Source organism: Alexandromys fortis, unplaced genomic scaffold (assembly GCF_014885135.2).
Source record: "Alexandromys fortis isolate MF-2015 unplaced genomic scaffold, M_Fortis_MF-2015_v1.1 scaffold_536, whole genome shotgun sequence".
Lineage (NCBI taxonomy): Eukaryota > Metazoa > Chordata > Mammalia > Rodentia > Cricetidae > Alexandromys > Alexandromys fortis.
In genome coordinates this window covers 30,853-51,762 of record NW_026068403.1, presented here as the reverse complement: position 1 = coordinate 51,762, position 20,910 = coordinate 30,853, and the positions used below count along the sequence as shown (strand labels likewise).

Genomic DNA, 20,910 nt, shown 5'->3' with positions numbered 1-20,910 from the left:
AGAGAGCAAAGCTCTCAGGCTTCCTCCAGACCCACCTCCTGCTTCAAACTAAAGTCAGTCACCACCTCTGTTATTGTTTACTCCATCTCAAAAAGTCAACTCATTGTTTGCGGAGAGATTGCTCAGTGCTTAAGAGCACTGGTTGCTCTTCCATAGGACCTGAGTTCAATTCTCAGCAATGACATAATAACCCACAACCATCTAAAATGGCATCTGGTGCCCTCTTCTGGCATGTAGGCATACATGCAGACAGGGCACTCATCCCTTAAAAAATACATAAATAAATAAAATTAATAGAAAGAAAAAATTAACTCATTGTTAGAACTTTCTCTTTCTTGGATTTCTAGATTTCAATTAGTAGGGGTGGTGCAGGAGTATTAGAAATTTGTGGAGTAAATACAACAAGCGTATCCTCTATTTCCAGATCTTTTTATGTGAAACTGTTTGTATGCGTTTTTTCTTTTTTTTTTTTTCTTCCTTCCTTCTCCACCTTATCCTCCCTTTTCCTGGGACATTTATTGAAGATAATGTCAAACCCAACATGCTCTGTCTTTTCATAGAAAGTTTGATTGATACAACCATGGTTCTTGATCACCATATCATCTATGCCTGCATCTACAAAACAAAAAAAAACAGCAAACTTGAATAGTTATGATGGAGCCCCAATCCTACAGTATTTTCCATGTGGTCTTTTAAAAGAATGAGTTTGTCAAGAAAGAGAGAGCAACTGAGTAACTGCTTTAATAAAAATAGTCTCAAAATCTCAAAATCAATAATGGTCAGGGCAATGATTGCCTGGCACCATTGAATTTTAGGATAACAGACTATCGTACCGAAATGTGACAAGTTTGTCCCTTGTCAGGAAGCACAGCAGTACAGCTGTGCTCTTACTCTAGTGTATGCTGAAGAAATGCTGTCCTTACGAGAGTCCCTCAACACTGGCTCAGCTGTGCCTAGTGAGTAGTCAAGGAAGATCTTCTCTACCTACTGTTGGAGTCCCTCTCCCTTAGAAATGTGAGTGTGTGCCCCCAGCCCAGTTACTAAGAAAGAGAAGCTCTCTATTAAATGTACCACCTCTACTCTTGATTTCTTTGAGAACACTATTGCAGTCAATCTTCATTGTATTATTTCCAGCTTCCAGAACAGTCATACTTTTGCACCTCTTGGTTTCATACACTGAAAGTAATAAAAAAGTCAGTTGTTCCACATGTACAGCAACAACAACAACAACAACAATAATAATACTTGCTGGAAATTTTCTGGTTTATATACTTTTCAACATTCAGGGAAAGTTGAAATCACTAAGACAGTGATTTATTTGCTAATCTTTAATCCTTTATGAAATGTCTCCTGATAAGTTCCACACAATGAAGACTTTGTCATTAGTTGATGGTTATTGAAAGGTGATTGATTGGATCTTGAGAGCTAAGTTGATCAGTTGATTTATGTGACAGGAGAATAGGGGCTGGAGAGAGCTACATCAATACCAGCATATGTAAGAAGCCAGACTGTAAAAAGGATTGGACACCTTTCCCCTTCTGGTCATTTTCCAAAAAAGCATGTACTATGCACCCTTTGCACAGATAGGGGATGTGCAAACATTCTACACTGTTATGGGTCCATTACTCAGGACTTTGGGGATTCTGTTTGAGGATGTGCAAACACTCTGCACTGTTATGGCCCCATCACTCAGGACTTTGGGGATTCTTTGCACAGATAGGGGATGTGCAAACACTCTGCACTGTTATGGCCCCATCACTCAGGACTTTGGGGATTCTGTTTGAGGCCTCCAGCATCATTAGTGTTTTATAACTGTATTCACAGATTAACCATATTTTTTATAAGATTCTAGAAACTAGTGGGTAAGTTAGAGGAGATAAGCTACTGTGCGTTTGCATTTTAAAAGAACATCTTGCTGGGTGGTGGTGGCCCATGCCTTTAAAGGAGGCAGGCAGATCTCTGTGAGTTTGAGGCCAACCTGATCTATAAAAACTAGTTCCAGGACAACTGCAGCTGTTACACAAAGAAACTTTGTCTTGGAAAAAAAATGAAAAATAAAAAATAAAAAATTAGAAAAGAGCATCTTGTCCCTTGTTCTTTCTGTCTTCTGCTCAGCACATGGCAGAGCCATGACATTCTGTCTCACTGCACATGGACCCGTGTTATGTTGGCTTTGTCAAGAAAGCCAAATAGAAAACTAGGACCCAACCACACCCACCGCCTGTCAGGTAAATCTTTCATACTTGAAGTGGATTTGCTCAGGTATTCTCTCATTGTGTTGAAATATGATTAATTCATCCTTAAACTTCCCATGTGTGTGGAGAGTGCTATTCATGTAGTTGGCTCACGTATTAAGTATTCATTTCTGGGAAACACCAGCTTTGACTTTTCATAGCCGATGAGTATACCAGAACCCAATTCTCTTTATGGTGCTGCATAAGTCAACTTGATCTTCTTACCTATACCCAATTCAGAATTTTCACCCTTTGTTGCTGCAGCTGCATTTTCATTCAGTATGTTGACTTCCACGTTATGAAGCACTTCCGTAGCCGCTTTTGCAACGTCCTTTTTAGATTCACGTCCAATCAGCTTTCCCTTTCAAGAAATATAGCCAATTATATTGACTCTTATCAAAACTTAAGGAAGAAGGAATTTAAGTTTTGCTGACTGGTTCCAAAACCCAACAACATTAACCATTGTGCTGTGGGATGACTTTTTTGACACTTGATGCAAGTCCTTGACTGCAAGCTGAAGTACTGTAAATCTACTACAAAGTTTTTCCATTTCCATGGACATTCTGTTGTAGCTAAACCTCAGTGGTAGAAGGTTGTGTTGGACATGTTAAAAGGATGAGGCATTTCACATTTACATGTTGTTAATAAATTAGTTGCAGGTATGACTCCTCCCCAGATCACAACAGCAAAAATTACTATGTATGTATTTCCAACTTTTACCTGGGATAAGGACCAAAGTAGACTGTGGATGAGAATCAGTCTATAATAAAACCCCTAATGAGTGAGTGGTACACTTAAACAAGAGAAAGACACAGCAAAGCAGACTAATCATTTCCACACCCAGACATTGTTCCACTCACCCATACATCTGCTGAGTTTTTTATGTTCTCTGGTTTTTTCACTGAAAAATAAATCACATTTAAATCAGATATGGGGAACACCACATCTTGTTCACATTCATTTCCCAGTCACCATCAAGTTGGTGATTTTTCTTGTAGCTCTGCAGCCCATCTGTGTTCTTATTGTTGTTTTTGTTACAGTTTATTCTTTTGGCTTCGGTATTTTTTCAAGTATGAGAGAGCATATAGTTGCATGGGTAAGGAGAGGAGAGGATCTAAGAGAAGTTGTAGTAGGGGAAAGAACATGATAAAATGTATTCTCAAAATAAATTCTCAAAAGAATGTATTTTCAAAATAAACTCTCAAAAGTAAATAAAAACATTCAAAAGAAGTTGAAAATGTACTCTACAGTTGAATTTTTTTGTCTTTTCTTTCATAACATATATGTAAATCATCTTTGTTTATATCCCATGCTGTTTTCCTTTCATATACCTTCCTACCTTTAACCAAACCATTTATTATCCCCAAGCCCTTGTTACTATTGTGATGTATTTTTATGTCTGGCCTTAGACGAGCTTTTACTATGTTAGGACTTTAGAAGGGGAAGAGTACTTTTTTTTGTTCTGCAGCTATCCCTTCTGAATTGAAACACTGTGTTCTGGAGAAGGCCCATTAAACAAAATTCAAAATCATCAGGAAGATAGAACCTTCATCTGGCAATGGATGGAGATAGAGACAGAGACCCACATTGGAGCACCGGACTGAGCTCCCAAGGTCCAAATGAGGAGCAGAAGGAGGGAGAATATGAACAAAGAAGTCAGGACCGCGAGGGGTGCGCCCACCCACTGAGACAGTGGGGCTGATCTATTGGGAGCTCACCAAAGCCAGCTGGACTGGGACTAAAAAAGCATGGGATAAAACCGGACTCTCTGAGCGTGGCGGACAATCAGGGCTGATGAGAGGTCAAGGACAGTGGCACTGGGTTTTGATCCTGCTGCATGTACTGACTTTGTGGGAGCCTAGTCTATTTGGATGCTCACCTTCCTAGACCTGGATGGAGCGGGGAGGACCTTGGACTTCCCACAGGGCGGGGAATCCTGACTGCTCTTTGGACTGGAGAGGGAGGGGGAGGGGAGAGAGGAGGGGGAGGGAGGAGGCAGGAATTTGTTCAATAAAAAAATAAATTAAATAAATAATTAAAAATAATAATCAAAAGCCTCATGAAGTTTATGAAACTTAGAAGATCACAAGCGTCCATCCCCATGGTTATATAAGCAGTACCAATTGCTGAGGGAAGAATATTCTCCGATTAGATCAAATGAACTGCCTTAAAAATGTGTTAACGGAGCTCGATGTCTGCAGTGAGTTGTAATCCGTGCTGTGTGGAGTTTCTGATATAGCTCCAATGAGCACCACTCGACAGCACTCGACAACACTTGTAAGTAACTCTAGTAAACTCACTGGCTCAGTAAGTTAGATGTGCATAGAATCATTTCTTTGATTGTTCTATATAGGTATTCTATACAGGATGAATAGATAACTTGTCCCTATCATCCAGAACACGTTATATGACACCAACAAAACCAGAAATGACATGGAAAGCAACAGCTGTGTGTCACCTGTGTTGGACTGTAGGATGTATAACGGTGTCTGCTTTTGGTGAAGATGGATGTCTGCAGAAGCAATTCCAATATGACTATCTTTCCTTACATAGTAAGGCATGGTGTGTCTTTTTGCTGTAGTAGTGATGGTATGCTCCCTGTGATGGGAGGTAGGATGTGCAGCTGAGGGTAAGCTGATTGACAGTGGAGTGCCCGTGGGAGGAATCACAGAGTGGCCATCTTCTACTTGGTATGTGGTGGCAGGCATCATTGATGACTGGAGCCCATGAAGCCACTCTAGGAAAACCCAAAAACCTGCTGATGGAGTAGAAAATACATTACAATCCTTCGAAATTAGCATATGTTGTAGGGGTTCATAAGAAAACTGTGGCATCCATGGCTTTGCCTTTGTTGTGTGTATGAAGACATGCAACTGAGTTGAGATTTTTTTTCACAGAAAGAGCTTGGCAGATAGGAGAAAAATCACACTGATTTAGTACTGCATTAGTCTCATGATTTGTCAGAGAAATCAAAAAAAGGAGTGGAAATATAAAATGCAGGTATTGGCTGGCTATTTCCTAGGCCTGGCTGGATTAAAAATTAAGAGAATATAAATTAAATATGTAGTAAAGAACTCTTCCTGGGATCCAAAACTTTGGACTCATGGAAAGAATAATGTAATGAGTGGAAGATAGCAAGATAAAATTAGGAAAGAAGTACCAGGTCTGACTTCCAACAGAAAGTAAGAGAAATACACAAGTCACAGTAAGACAACACTTTTCTTAACAGCTGAGCATGAAAAACAAAGATAATCATCTGACATGGATTAGGGAAGTCTTTTAAACAAACAAAATACAAAAGACATTTTATATACTTGTCAATGAGGCTGTGGAACAGACTTGTGGATATGATCAGTCTTTGTGCTGTGAAAGCTACAAATTTATTATTAATATTCCATGTCTACCCTTAAGAAAAAGAATACATAATCTTAAAGTCCAAAAAAGTGTCTAATATGCTGTCACATAAAATCTGAGGGTGACATCTGTTCCTCAGCAGGTAAGATTCCATTAATATTACTGATATAAACACACTAGAAGAGAGCCTGTCATTGTTGAGGAAACTGAGCATTAGGGAGGTGTCATTTAATGTATAATTAATTGACTCTTATGAGACTGTATTAAAAAATCTCAGAAAGACGTTGCTCTAGCGGGTGACGTAGGCCTGACATGGATCTTTAAAGGCTTTGCGGAACCACATAAGGTGAAGCATATATGAGATAAAGAGGTTTTAAAGAATGTGAATGATTTTTTTTATTTTTCTTCTCTCACATATTACGTCCAAACCACAGCTTCCACAGCCCTATATTTCTCCCAATCCACCTCCTTCATCTCCATTTCCCTTCAGAAAAGAGGAGGCCTCCTATTAACTGTGACTTATAAATCAGGTTCTAAAGTTGTTAAAGTAACCAGAAGCTGAAGAGAGAAAGGATAGCAGCCAGAGATGTGCCAGTGTCGCTGGATGAGAAACGTCACAGCATTGCTGTCACGCTGGAGCTCCTACAGAAATTACCAGAAGGCCAACTGTTGGGCTAGTGAGGTTCTAGATGCCTTACAAACCCAAGTGAAAGCTCAAGGAAGGAAAGATGAAGATAGATTTGTGGTGGGGTTCTTCCCCCCAGCCTGGGGCTGTTTGACAGGTCAGGTGTAGCCAGCGAACAGATAAGAACCAAAGTTGTGGTTCAGAGCACGTTGAATTGAGAAGACATTGCCATCGCCAGCACCAGACATGGCTGACTGAAGAGAGCTGAGCATCCCAAGGCAGCTGAGTCAAGACACACCAGTTCAGCAGCTGACTGATGACCAGTGACTCAGAGGTTTCTGTGTGTAAGAGGACAATAGGGAATATGTCTCCTTCCATGCCACGGTACTGGCATTGTCTTTTTGATAAAATAACTTACAGAAGTGATGAGATCACTTCATACTGTGCTGGTTCTTGCTAATGGTTCATTTTAGTGACCAATTGATACATACTAGGAGTTAATGGTGGTGGACATCTGAGGTCCTGTACACCGTCATTAAAATTAAAATAAGTTTTATAATGTGGCACTAACCCTTGAGTATCTTACAAGTTTGTAAAGAATCTGGAAGAACAGAGCTATTGTGACTAGGAAATGTTACCCCAGAGGACATAATGCTGAGTGAAAATCCTTGTGGCTGAGATGGGCTGACTCCCTATGAATTATTAGCTGTAAAGGTACACAAAGCCCTACAAACCATAAAGGCTATTACCAGTACTTGTGGGCTGCATGGCAGGACTTGATGGCAAAGCCCTATTGATAATACACCAAAATCTTTGGCTGAAGAACATAGAAAAATAACTTTGTACCATATTTGATGTCCCTCCCTTGTAGACTTTCTTTTTTAAAGAATATTTATTTATTATGTATACAATATTCTGTTTGCGTGTCTGCCTGCAGGCCAGAAGAGGGCATCAGATCTCATTTCAGATGGTTGTGAGCCACCATGTGGTTGCTAGGAATTGAACTCAGGACCTTTGGAAGAGCAGGCAATGCTCTTAACCGCTGAGCCATCTCTCCAGCCCCATAGACTAACTTTCAAAGTGGGGGAAAAGTACAATGGGGACTGTGGCAGTGAAAATATCACCAACAATTTTAGTTGACTATGAATCCTGCATGCTATGCTACTACAAACTAGGCAAGATAAGCTCACTGGTCCAATCATGGCATGGCTGTTATGAGTATAACTGATTGCTTGTCAGTTGCAATTAAGGTCTCCTACACAAGCTAGAACTCACAGGTGGTACTGTCAGCCAGTGACAAGAGTCAAAGGCCCCAAGGAGACCACTGTGTTTGTTCTGTTTAATGAATGTATAACATTAGCAAATTGTCTCTAAAATGCTAGTCATTGAGGGAAACGTCTTTATTGTAGGTAGAAAAACAGTACAGAGAGCCGTAACAGAAATATCCACAGAGTAAATCTTCTTGCTGTGGCACAGTCATTTAATTCTCAGCCATGGAGGAAGGAAGATAACCAATATCAATGTTGCTACACTCTGTGCCTATAGAACATCGTGGAAGCGCTGGCAGAAATAGTATGAGAGCTGGAGGAAGGAGTGAAGCGTTTGCGACTACTCCTCAGAAATGAAATGTTACATTTTAGGGGAGGTAAACAACTCCAGTCTCAGGAAGCAATGGAACTTAGAAAACCTACAGGGCCCCTCGCATGGGCCACATAGGCAGTAGTCACTTCCAGGGAGAGGAAACTCTCCAGCCACCCTAATGCTCAAGCCTCCTGAAGGATCTCCCGAGGAACGGAGCTTTCTGGATTGGGGCTTTTAGTGTCATAACTGGCCTTTTGTGATTCCCTGACCCAAAAGATAACTTCAGTAAACTTGTCCATTCTCCAAGCTACGTGGGTGATGTCATTTCTCTCACCTGCCCTTGGTACCCTATCCTGGGCAAACAGACGTTTGCTCGTTTCCACAGTGAAAGTCACACTATAAAGAATTTGTCAGCTCGGCAATTCAATCAGAAGGAGCCTTTGAGTAACTGCTCAAAACTAAGCAGAGTATAAAGACCCCTGGATATATGCTAGTGAAAAGCCAAGCTTGCTAATTTACTATATTTCCAGCCTGGAAGGAAAGCCTTGAGAAAATAATTTACAAGTCTAGGCATGTTGAAGCATGCTTGAATCTCAGCTGGGGTGGTGGCAGAGGAGAGTCAAGTTTTCCGGAATACTGGGTTATCTATCAATATCATTCCTAGCCACAAAAACATTAAACACAAATCAAACATGAAACTCTCTTGTCAGTAACCACGTGAGTAAGTATAGTAGTAGGTCCTGCTTCAATTCAGGGTCCAGACGAAACTGTGCCTTTGAGAATCATCTTGACTGAGCACTAGAGACAGATGCAGACAGCTCAGTTAGCCCACGTCTAGACTGTAATAATAGAAAATGTGCAAAAGTAGGTATATTTACTATTTTATTCTACTAAATTCTGGAATAAATTGCTATTTAGCAATGTATAGGTAGCATAGTAAACTTTGTTGCTATTCCTATTTATAGACGAGGCATTTTAGTTCATACTGTGGTCAAAATTCAATTGCTAAAGAAAATATACCAGCACTAAGAAGGGGAAACACATAATGTCGCAATCCTAACCAAGAAGTTGCCTGCAACTGAAACTTGCCAGGGAAGGGAAAATCAGTTTTCTGTTTTCTCCAGTGGTGTAAGACCCATATGTAGATATAGTTGGTCAACAGAAAACAGACTACATAATTTGCGTGTGTGTGTGAGAGAGACAGAGAGACAGAAAGAGATTTGTTTCATTTCATGTTGCTTATGTCATGATATATTTCTCTCTCTCTCTCTCTCTCTCTCTCTCTCTCTCTCTCTCTCTCTCTCTCTCTCTCCCTCTCTCTTTAAGGCAGGGTTTCTCTGTAGCTTTAGAGTCTGTCCTGGAACTAGCTCTTGTAGCCCAGGCTGGCCTCGAACTCACAGAGATACGCCTGCCTCTGCCTCCCTGTGATGGGATTAAAGGTGTGTGCCACCACTGCCTGGCATGACAGAAGTTTTAGTCTTGTTTTTTGTTCTGCTTTATTACTGTTTTTGGAAAGACAAATGGGGGAGGGGGACCTGCAGTTAGGAAAGTAGGAAAGAGAGGAGGACCTGTGAGAAGTTGGGAGAGGGCAAACATAAAAATTTATTGTATGAAAAAAAAATTAATAAAAAACTTTTTAAATTGTCCACTAAAACTAATTTGTAAGTGGAAGCATTACCTCTTCACATAGCATCATTTAGAGCATGATATTCCATGTAAGCTGAGCAGTAAAATACATTGTGAATTCAGAAGCTGATTGGCCGTTAAGGCATTGCACATGAAGGAAGGTTTGGGAGCATGAGTGTGAACTCAAGGGGTTTATTATGCATACAGAGTGACATGTGAAGTGCAGTTGGTATTATTGCAAGATAAAGAAGCAGTGGAGTTCTGAAGAAAATCAGAGATGTCTGGTTTTAGAACTAGGAAAGAGACCTGTACTGGAGAAGAATTTGGAATGTTTCAATTTGGAAATGGTTATTCAATCACATGGATTAGTTGGCATTGCATTGCAAAAGATCATATAAAGCAATGGAATGATGGATGAAGGTACAAAAATAACTCTAGTATTCCAGCCAATGGAGGCATAGCTGTCACAAGCTCTACCCACCCACCTTCCTTAGCATAATGGAAAAAGATATATGTATAGACTTACCATAACACTCAGGACTATCATTATCAATAATGCCAGCTACCCAGTTGAAGATAGGATATTTTACTATACAGCTGCATATGTAAGTACCAATTTTATTTTTACAGTATGACACATCTGTGCACACCAGTGGCTCCAACTGACACTCATCAATATCTGTAAATGAAGGAAAGTTATTTGCTTTTATTTTTATAGGATGTACCAGTTTCTTTTGCCTGTAAAGTATCTACAGCTAGATTTCATTTGTAAATTTACCAAATAATACCCTTTGTTCTTTGCTACAATAAATCAATACAATAAACGTGTCAGTTCTCCTTGAATTAATTTATGAACAACACAATTCTCCTTCAGAAACTGTTTTTATTATGTCTCCAAACATATAACAATAGCAATTTAAGGAAGGAATGTCTTATTTTGACTTGTGAGTAAGTGTGGGAAACAGTCCTTGACCACAAGAAGGCACAGCCACAATTATGTACATTGCAGAAGTAACCAGGCTGCAGAGAGAAACGAATAAGATGTTTTTCCCTTGGTTGCTTTTCTACTTAGTCTGTAATTTAAGTCTATGGCATTCCATCATTCACATTCATGTCACATTGTCCTTCCTCATTTAAGACTCACTCTAAGGATCTTCACAGGCATGCCTACAGGCGTTATTCCAAATCCAGTCAAGTTGACAGTGAGGAATAATTATCACAAATATCAAAAAAAACATGCATGTGTTTTGCAGAGTAACACCCCCAAATAATAATATCCAGAAGGACTATGAGGTAGGATGTCAACCTTCTAGACATCGAAGTATCCTATATAATGCTTAGAATGATGTTGAGGTACTACTGAAAGAATAAACAATGAATAATGGAATAGATTATAATATGAGAAATACATTCTAAGGCAAGGTAATGGTGACAGCAATTTCTCTAATATAATATCACAACTCCAAAGGGAGAATTCAGTAGCTTCTTTAATCCTGATTCAAGTAGTTTGTTAAAGTGACTTAAAACATACAACTCAGCAACAAGGTAATGGTAGTGCTTTAAATAATAAACGATCCCTACAGGTTCAAATATTTGAATAATCATGTTTGTTGGTATCATTCTTTAAGAAGACTGTTGGGTGAAGAATATCAGTGTGGTCTGCCTTTGGGTGTTTGTAGCCTTGTCACACTTCCTCCTAGATGCTTGTGATTCTTGTGTGTACTTGAGATGTGATATAGGATCTCTGACTGCCTCATAATATTGCTTTCCACCATTATGTACTTTGTCCCTGAAACCATAAGCCATAACAAACACTTTATTCCATGTGTTACTTTTGGTTGTGTCATTTATAACAGCAACAAAACTATGACAAAAGTTGTGGGGCTAAAGACATGGATTAGTGTTTAATAGCACTGGAGACTCTTGCAGAAGACTCAAGTACAATTCCCAGACTCCAAATTGCATCTTAGAAACATCTGTAACTATAGTCCCAATGGAGTGAATCTATTGCCCTCTTCCAACTTCCATGGGTACTACATGAATGTGGTACAAAGAAATACACGCTGAAAAACACCCCATACATAATATAAACAGTAAATGAAGCTGAAACTAGGAAGTGGAGATATCGTTGTGGTTGACCTGACCATTCTTTCCTTTTGAGGAAGAAGGAAAACCTGGTTGACTCTGTACATGGAGCTTTATTAGCTATTATTGAAGGATCTCAAAATGCAATGATTCAGAGAGTGATGAGGACATTAGAGGCCTGAGGCACAGGAGACCTCAGGAAGAAATAAGTTGTCTATTAGTACCTGGGTTAAAGGCCATTTGTGTTATGCTTCAGTGAAGAATCTGGATGTTTTCTGATGGAGGAAGGTCATTGGTTAAAAAATAAAGAAACTGCTTGGCCCTCATAGGTTAAAACATAGGTGGGAGGAGTAAACGGAACAGAATGCTGGGAGGAAGAGGAAGTGAGCTCAGAGGTCATGTTCCCCTCTCCCGAGCAGACGTGATGAACCTCCGACCCAGGATGGATGTAGGCTAGAATCTTTCCCGGTAATCACACCTTGGGGTGCTACACACATTATTAGAAATGGGCTAGTCCAGGTGCGAGAGTTAGCCGAGAAGAGGCTAGATATAATGGGCCAAGCAGTGTTTAAAAGAATACAGTGTCCGTGTAATTATTTCAGGGCATAAGCTAGCCAGGCGACCAGGAGCTGGGGCGGCAGGAACGCAGCCCACAGCTCCTACTCTAGTTTTCTGCCCTTGTTCTCATAACTGGCACAGAGTTGAACTTAAAAACAATTTACTAATTTACTTATGAGAGGACATTGCAAGGCAGCACAATGCTGAATCCATACCTGGTTATTACTTATTATCTCACTCACTTCTGTAAGGAGAACCAGAAAGCGGGGCAGAAAAAAACCTAAAGTGTGTATTATAGAGAGATAAGAACCCTAGAAAATAAAATAAAACCCCTTTAACCCAGAGACTAATAGACAACTTATTTCCTGCTGAGGTCTTCTGTGCCTCAAGCCTCTAATGTCCTCATCACTTCCTGCATGTCCAATGTACATCAGAAAAAAGACTGTGAATATTGAAGCTTAGAAGCATCAAGGTTAGAGCTCTTGCTCTGCACTGGAACAATGAAAAGGAGCCCTGAGGACAAGACTACAACCAGCTACCGAAATGAGGGGGAACAAAAGAAGTCCCAAGGAACTTCTGCTCCTACAAAGCATACCAACTAAGTTGCAACTGTGATCCATGGAGGAAGGGGTCTATCCTAAGCTGGCAGCCAAACTTGGCATTGTTGCCATAAAGGTAGCAACTTTGAAGTCAAGAAGAGCGCAAGAATGCGGGTGTTTTGCACTCTTTTTCTATGGTTTCAGGGATCTCTTGCATTTATGAGAGAAGGCTTTGGAAGTCTACTGTGTGCATTTGTAAAGGTGAAACCTGTATTGTGGTGGAGGTCTCAAGGTGCTGGAGTTAGCAGAGCTATGAGATACCTACCAAGAAGGGCTTCGCACAAGGAGTGAAAACAGCTCAAGAAGGAGAGAGATTTAGGTTCAGACAACAAACCCGGAGGAGCAGAGTCATCTAAGTCCTTAGTAACTAATGACTCAGATACCAGACATGGAGCTGCAGCATTTGAGGCTTACCCTGTTGTGTTTCATTTGCTTTGGTGTGCTCTTTCCTCATTAAGCCCCATTACTCCCCTTTGGGAAGGTAATTTATGCTCTGTGCCATCATATGCATGAAGCAAATAATTTGTGTTTTCCTTTTACAAAACTCACAGCCAAGAGACACTTGAGTCTCAGAGTAGAATTTTAACTTTGGTTTTGAATACTGTCAAGACTGTGAGAGACTAGGGAGATATTTAAAGTTGGTCTAAATGCATTTTTTCACATGAAATAGCTATGAACCTATGGTAGCCAAGGTAACAAATATAACAGTTTAAGTAAAATACTGTTCCCCATAGGCTAAGGATTTTGAGCGATTTATCCCCTATTGTGAATACTGATCCTATAAGTTATATTAAATGTATAATGTAGAGCTTTGCTGGAAGAAGTACACCACTGAGAAAGGTCTCTGAAGGTTTATAGCCTTGCCCTACTTCTTGTTCATTTGCTCTTTTTCATTGCTGACAGATCAGAGTTATCTTTAAGAGAGGGACTGTATAATGATCAGTTTTAACTGTCAAACTGATGCATTTAGAACTAGAGTTGTGACTATGAGTTTTGTCGACATGGCAGAAGGTAGTAGAACGGCCTGGGAAGGGCGTCTTAATGAGAGAAATATTGTGGATTCTGTTGGCCTGTGGGCATGCTTGCAAGGGATGCCTTATATTGAGTTAATTGAGGTGGTAAGACTTCCCACCCTGTATGTGAACAGAACTCTCTCTTGATCTGGGCACAAGACTGAGAAAAAAAGGAGACAGCTGCTTCATATCTGGTATGTCCCCATTCATTCTGCCTCTGTTCATAACTGTGATTGTGAACAGCTGTTTAAACATTTCTTTATATCTGGCATGTACCATTCATTCTGCCTCTGTTCATAACTGTGATTGTGAACAGCTGTTTAACATTTCTCCCCCTTTATTTTCTACAGTTATGGACTATAATCTGGTATATAGAGCTAAGGTAAGAAAAATGAAACTAATAAAGACGACTACAGACCAAAGATTCCTTGATCCAAAGAGCCACATGAGGCCTGTGTGTCCAAAGACTATAATGTGAGTATACTTTTTTAATAACTTTCTTTTGTCAATGACTCTTCCAAATGTCTCTGAAATCTACATAGCATATCAATGTTAGATCAAGGAGCATAAGAATTTTCAATAACTATTAACTAAAACTTTATGTTCTTTAGGTTTTTATCAATATGGAACAACAAAGGGTTTTTTTTGAAAGAGGTACCTCAATTGAAAAAAATGTTTTCTTAGATTTTTCTATTGCTGTGAAGAGAAATTATGACAAAGGCAACTTAAAAAAGAAAGCAGTTGACCGGGGACTTATCATGGCATGAAGCGTGGCAGCAGATCAGCATACATGGTGCCAGAATAGGAGCGAGGAGATTACAGCTCATTTATCTACAGGCAGGAGGCACAGAGAGGACTAACTGGGAATATCATGAGCTTTAAAACCCCAAAGCCCACCCCTAGTGTCACACCTCCTTCAACAAGCCACACCTCCTAATCCTTCTCAAACTGTTCCACCAACGGAAAACCAAGCAGGTAGATATATGAGCCTATGGAGACGGTACTCATTCAAATCACCATATTGAGTAAACCATGAAGAACAATGCAGTAAGCAGCACTCCTCCATGGTTTCTGCTTTAATATCTATGTCCAGTTTCTTGCCTTGAACTGCTGTCCTGACTAGCCTCTGAATGTTACCTAAAAGTGTAGGCTGAAAGAAACCCTTTCTTCCCCAGGTAACCTAGAGTGTTCATCACAACAACAAAAAGCAAATGAAGACAGGCTTCTTTACCTTCACATCTCACATGGGGCTCAATGATTTTTCTGTTATCAGGTTCTGACCAGAATCCATCTTTACAAATACAGTGGGAGCTGTTGTAGCAGAAGGCATTTTCATTGCATTGAGGGCAGGATGCTGCAGGGATCACAGAGTACATTTATGAATTGCCTCATGCCCTTAGGAAGATCTCTTTTGTATCCGTTCCACTTATAAATGTTCACAATGCCTTCCCATATCTATATTCTTACATAAATTTCTATTTTCCAGACTGTCATATTTCAATAAGGAGAACTTTCTTTAGTCACCATGTCTTCATTGACCAGCGGAGGACAAGCTGAAAATGCCTTCCCATTAAAATTAGCTCCTTACATCGATGACTGACAGGAATGAGTCTACAAAATACTTGTCTTCAAGAGGTGTAGAGGTGCCTCAGTTGCTAATTTAAATCAGATTTCAAGTAATATTTATGAGGTAAGTATGATGACTTGAGTTCAAAACAAGTTTCACAATGCCAGCAATGAAAAAGTTTAGGTAAATAATGTAGGCTAGCATCTTTCAGTTCTGTAACTTTGAGTCAGGTCCTCCTCTAGAGAACTAATTATCAAGTGTGAATTTCATCTTCTTCATAATCATGGCATCTTATCATAGTGATGTCATGAACATCAAATGCAATTACATGTGTAATTGCTCAACTAAGTGATGGAAACAAAATGGTGAAGATGGAGATATTAGAAATATGGCAATGGTGCTTAAAACAAAATCATAAAATGCTTCACACTTAATAGTGACCCATTCACTTCCAGGAAATAAGATTCCATACCCTCTTATCTTTTCCCCAGGCTTTATCCATGAATAGACTCACCTGAAATATTCTGCAGTTGTAAGACTGACCAGACCAGCAGGATACCAAGAGCTGGATAAGAAAGAAGAGGAAATAATCTGATTGGGTTCCTTTGGGGCTCTGGCTCTGCTTGGGAGTGTAATGGGCTTTACTAGTCCTATAGAGAAGACTCTTATACTTAGGTACACCAGCTCACTAGAGCACTCATAATGAATTGTTGAAAATACTGAAGGAGAAAAGTACATCCTGTTGCAGCTGTGACTCAGATGTTTCTTCAAGACTTGCACACAGATATCATACTCACAATCTTTGTTCTATTGATTATGGGGTCTCTCTTTCCAGTATAAGCCTCTACACCCACATTTTGTATGAATCTAAATTTAATCACCATATGAAGAAAAGCACAATGCAAAAAAAATTCATATATTTGGTGACTTTTCTGTTTGAGTCTGTTTTTATTATTCTCAGAAAGAGAAGTATACCATCTGATTTTTGTAGCCTCAACGCAAACCTGACATAGCTTGGAAGAGGGAATCTTTATTGAAGTACTGTTCCATCTGTAGACAAAAACCTGGGTATTTTCTTGATTAGTAATTGATGTGGAAGGGTCCAGGACACTGTGGGCAGTGTCACCCCTGGGAGGGTGGTCCAGGGTTGTATAAGGAAGCCAGCTGACCAAGCCATGGGAACAAGGCAATAAGCAACATGACTTTTTGATCTCTTCATCACTTCATTATTTGTGTTCTTGCCTTCTTTATAAGACTTACAATTGTAACCTAACATAAATCCTCTCCTCCCCAGGTTGTTTATTTTTATGACAGAATCAGAAAGCAAACTAGGACCAGAATCTAATAAAAAATCCAAAGAAATGACTACCTAAGTCTACCCTGGTGATCCAGTTAGTTTAACTGAAACTCCTTCCAGGAGCATGTGTGAGGCCTTACTTACAGGCACATAGCCAACTGAGGGACAGGTGTGCTGCCAAAGAGTTTCTTTCCCAGTGCAGCATCCACTACTGTTCATTTGCATCTTGGAAAACAGGTAACAAATAAGCCCATCAAACCTATCTCTATAAGGAAATTAGTGATCTAATGTTGTGGAAGTATTCTATGAACATCCACATGGGCTCTGATTCAAATGTTCCAGATGTGTGTCATGAAAAGAGGACAGAGTTACACAAGAAGGTGAAGTTGATTTTAATGCTATATTTTACATCATCCAAGAGCATTGAGATGTTAGCATTCTACCATGTGTGATTAGAAAAACAGAGTGGTATATGGATAATTTAAAATGCTCTACATTTTGTATGTATTGAGTCTCTATTCTAGTTTGTTTCAGAAATGTGGTACATCTTCACTCACATTGAACATGTTCTTTGTGCTCATGTGATGCATATGGTGGATGGGGATAGTGTACACAGGAGACATGTAACTTGCAGTGATGTTGCTGTTCTCAGGAAGATGAATGAAAAATAGAAAAGCATAGACTACGTGTGTTGGACCTCATACCTTCTAACTGATACAAAAAGCCTCACACACCATTTCACAGATGTCATAAGAGCTAAGTCTCCTCCTTCCCGGGACCAGATATTTCCAGGTAACAGACCCCCAAGTAGAGAATGACTAAAGCCAGAAACATTCCATTGTGCACTAAATAAGCCCAAGCTATTCCATATGCCCCTTATACAGGAGTGTACTCAGGACCTTTCCTTCACCCACACAAGCAAAAACTAAGCCTCTAAGTCTAACTGAAGTGTCCTGCTCCTGGATCTATTCCCCTGGGCACAACATTTTCTTCCCCCACTTTCACCTTGGATACCTTACATTCATTAATATCCTGTTTGCTGTGAAGTAGGTGAAACCCCTATTTCACATTTCCACTCATCTGGATCCCTAACAAACCCTTTGCCTAAAGGCTGCTCTTTCTCTGTCTCTCTCAAACCCCATTTCTCCTCCCTCCCAAAATCCTATCATGTTGGATCCTGAAAATCAAAGGACAGTAGCATATTGGGACTGAATAGCCATATTTTGTAGATATCTGATTTTACTGAAATGTTTTTGAACAGACATTTGTACTGTTCATGAAAGCAAATGTTAGAGTTAAAAGGAAAGTTATGGTTAAGAATGTGATGTTGTAAACTTTGAAGAAGATAAATAAGAGGTATTGCAGCTAAGTATGAGATAAGCAAGCTGGCCAGATAAGAGGAAGTAGAGTGCTCTGGGAAACAAAAAACCAGCCCTGCAGGACCCAAATGACTCTGGTGGAATCCCCCTGATTCACTTCCCTTTCTGAGGAACATAAGCAAGGCTCTGTGGCCATCTAATCTATACTTGCATCTAATTGCAGCAGACTAAATTCTGGATGAGGACAGCTTCTAAAATGTCTCCAGCTATTCTAAGAAGAATACCATTGCAGCCAACCTCACAGAGAAGGAGCTAAGCCTTGGGTAAACAAGAGAACCCACAACTACTCTTGGCGCCTCTGATGAGAGGTAGCCACCCATGTTCAGTCAAGACAACAGTCCATTGAAACTACAAGCCAATCACCTAAGTATGAAAATAAATAGAGGGCAGATTAATTGATGGGTAGTTTAATTGACAAAGAGCCATGCCAAGATTGAGAGTTAGCTGATTGAGCAAAACCCAGTGAATGATATGATGGATGATCATAGTTATCAAATAGAGAAAGAGAAGCTGAATTGAAGAATTTTCTATATTACATTGACCTGAGGACATGAATGTAAGGCATTTTTGATTGGTAATTTGTACTGCATGGCAAATAGGATATACATATTCATCTTCAGGTGAAGCGTGCCTCCATCATCATAAGGCGTTTAATGATTTTAATATTCATACTCACCTTCCTGTCTGTTATGACCCTTCCTATAAGACAGAAAAATCAAAAGTGGGGCAATTACAGAGAAGGAAGAGGGCCAAACTGAGTAGACAAGGGAGATACAAAGTACAAAACTATTTGTTATATTGTGATGTACAATTAATCATTTTATCTCATTTTTATGTCAGGTCCAAAAACATTGTACACAGTTTTGGACACTGAATGTTTATGATGATGATGAAAGTTTTATGGATTTATATTTTCATTTAAATCTGTGAACTTATCTGACAGTTTACTTTTCTATTTAAAATGTCAGCTTTTGCTGAAAGTTTAAGTGTGTTCACTGTGGTTTCATTTTCTCTGGTACTTACAGGCAATGCATGAGGAATCTCAAACCAAACACTGCAGAACAGAGATTAAATAGCACACACACATAACACTGTTGAGGGAGAAATTGACAATTATGGGTAAGTTAGAAATGATACAAGTAAGCAAAACCACCAGGAGAGGAGAGAATCCTTTTCCACTTACCTGTGGCATGCAGCTGGCAGCTGATTCCCATATCTCCAGTTGCCACCATCAAAGACCTGAGCATTTGTTCAACAGGGCTGGGTGAGAGTTCCTAGAATGGATCTATAAACAGTAATCTCTTGGTGATCAGAAAAACTTAGAAGATAAAAATGTCAATGCACTGCAAATGGGTGGAAATAGAAAACACTATCCTGAGTGAGGTAACCCAGACCCAAAAAGATGAATATGGTATGTACTCACTCATAAGTGGATTCTAGCCATAAATAAAGGACATTGAGCCTATAATTCGTGATCCGAGAGAAGCTAAATAAGAAGGTGAACCCAAAGAAAATCATATATAGATCCTCCTGGAAATTGGAAGGAGACAAGATTGCCAGGCAAAAATTGGAAACTTGGGGGTGGGGGTGGGTGGGCTGCTGAGGAGAGGGAGCCTGAACTGGCCCTATCCTATAGCCATACTGATGAATATCTTGCATATCATCATAGACCCTTCATCTGGAGATGGATGAAGCTAGAGATAGAGACCCACATTGGAGCACTGGACTGAGCTCCCAAGGTCCAAATGAGGAGCAGAAGGAGGGAGAACATGAGCAAGGAAGTCAGGACCGCGATGGGTGTGTCCACCCACTGAGGCGGTGGGGCTGATCTAAATGGGAGCTCACCAAAGCATGCTGGACTGGGACTGATGGAGCATGTGATCAAACCAGACTCTCTGAACGTGGCGGACAAGGAGGGTTGACTGAGAAGCCAAGGACAATGGCACTGGGTTTTGATCCTACTGCATGTACTGGCTTTGTGGGAACTTAGTCTGTTTGGATGCTCACCTTCCTAGACGTGGATGGAGGGGGGAGGACCTTGGACTTCCCACAGGGCAAGGAACCCCGACTGCTCTTTGGACTGGAGGGGGGGAGGGGCAGGAGGGGGAAATAGGAGGAGGTGGAAATTTTTAATTAAAAAGAAAAAGAAAAAAAAAGGTCAATGCACTCATTGACTTTTGCCTCTTTTCATCAACCTATCTTGAGGAAAATACTACTAAAAGATGACCAGAGTAGCACTGACTGGGGCACAAATGCTTACTCCAAGAATCAGAATTCCATGTAGCTCAGTTCTGTTGAGGTTTAAAACCCAGTTCACACAGTGATGACTCCAAAGTAAGGTTGTTCTTACACTAACTGTTGCTATTGCTTTTCAGGTTTTCACAATTACATTCATTTTGTGGTGTAATATTCTATTTACAGATGGCACTGCATAGTGAAATAGTGTGAAACACAGAGTATTTATTGCTTCACAGGTGCATTGGTTTCTGTGATTTCACTTAAGGCCTAGTTCTGTAGCTGGGAATATCCTATGCATAGGGTTTCTCTATGTGGCTTTGGAACTTGTCCTGGAAATCCCTTTGTAGATCAGGCTGGCCTCAAATTCACACAGATCCTCCTGCCTCTGACTTCCAAGTGCTGGGATTAAAGGTGTGCACCACCATTGCTTGGCTCAAGATTTTATTTTTTAATTATGAATTTTACATTTTCTTTATTTGAAAAAGTGTACAGCCTGGGCCTGTGAACGTGGCACTCTGTTAAAGAGTGCTTTATGGTGAGAAGGGGAGGATTGGGGGATCTTGGGGAAACAGGAAGATTGGGATAAAGGAAGGTTGGATAGGGGAGCAGGGAAGCACATATCTTAGTTAAGGGAGCCACCTTAGTGCTGGCAAGAGACTTGAACCTAGAGTGGCTCCCAGGAGCCCAAGGCGATGTCCCCAGTTAGTCCCTTGGGAAGCTGAGGATAGGGAACCTGAAATGACCCTATCCTATA

The 20,910-nt window shown here is 40.2% G+C and overlaps 1 protein-coding gene across 7 annotated transcripts in view; it reads right to left on the bottom strand.

Annotated features, from left to right (window-relative positions):
• Nucleotides 1–20,910, bottom strand: part of Adgre3 (adhesion G protein-coupled receptor E3) — a 77,795-nt gene that overhangs the window by 27,177 nt on the left and 29,708 nt on the right. For 5 of the 7 annotated variants that reach the window (XM_050133192.1, XM_050133191.1, XM_050133193.1 and 2 more), the window contains 8 exons: nucleotides 19,102–19,203; nucleotides 15,757–15,807; nucleotides 14,907–15,029; nucleotides 9,947–10,099; nucleotides 4,693–4,992; nucleotides 3,095–3,135; nucleotides 2,460–2,595; nucleotides 1,075–1,176 (listed from right to left, as the gene is read on the bottom strand). In XM_050133192.1, coding sequence (XP_049989149.1) covers nucleotides 1,075–1,176; nucleotides 2,460–2,595; nucleotides 3,095–3,135; nucleotides 4,693–4,992; nucleotides 9,947–10,099; nucleotides 14,907–15,029; nucleotides 15,757–15,807; nucleotides 19,102–19,165 — 970 coding nt within the window. In that variant the 5' untranslated portion in view covers nucleotides 19,166–19,203. The remainder of the gene's footprint in view (nucleotides 1–1,074; nucleotides 1,177–2,459; nucleotides 2,596–3,094; nucleotides 3,136–4,692; nucleotides 4,993–9,946; nucleotides 10,100–14,906; nucleotides 15,030–15,756; nucleotides 15,808–19,101; nucleotides 19,204–20,910) is intronic. The other 2 variants (XM_050133197.1, XM_050133198.1) reach the window with 2 other exon arrangements.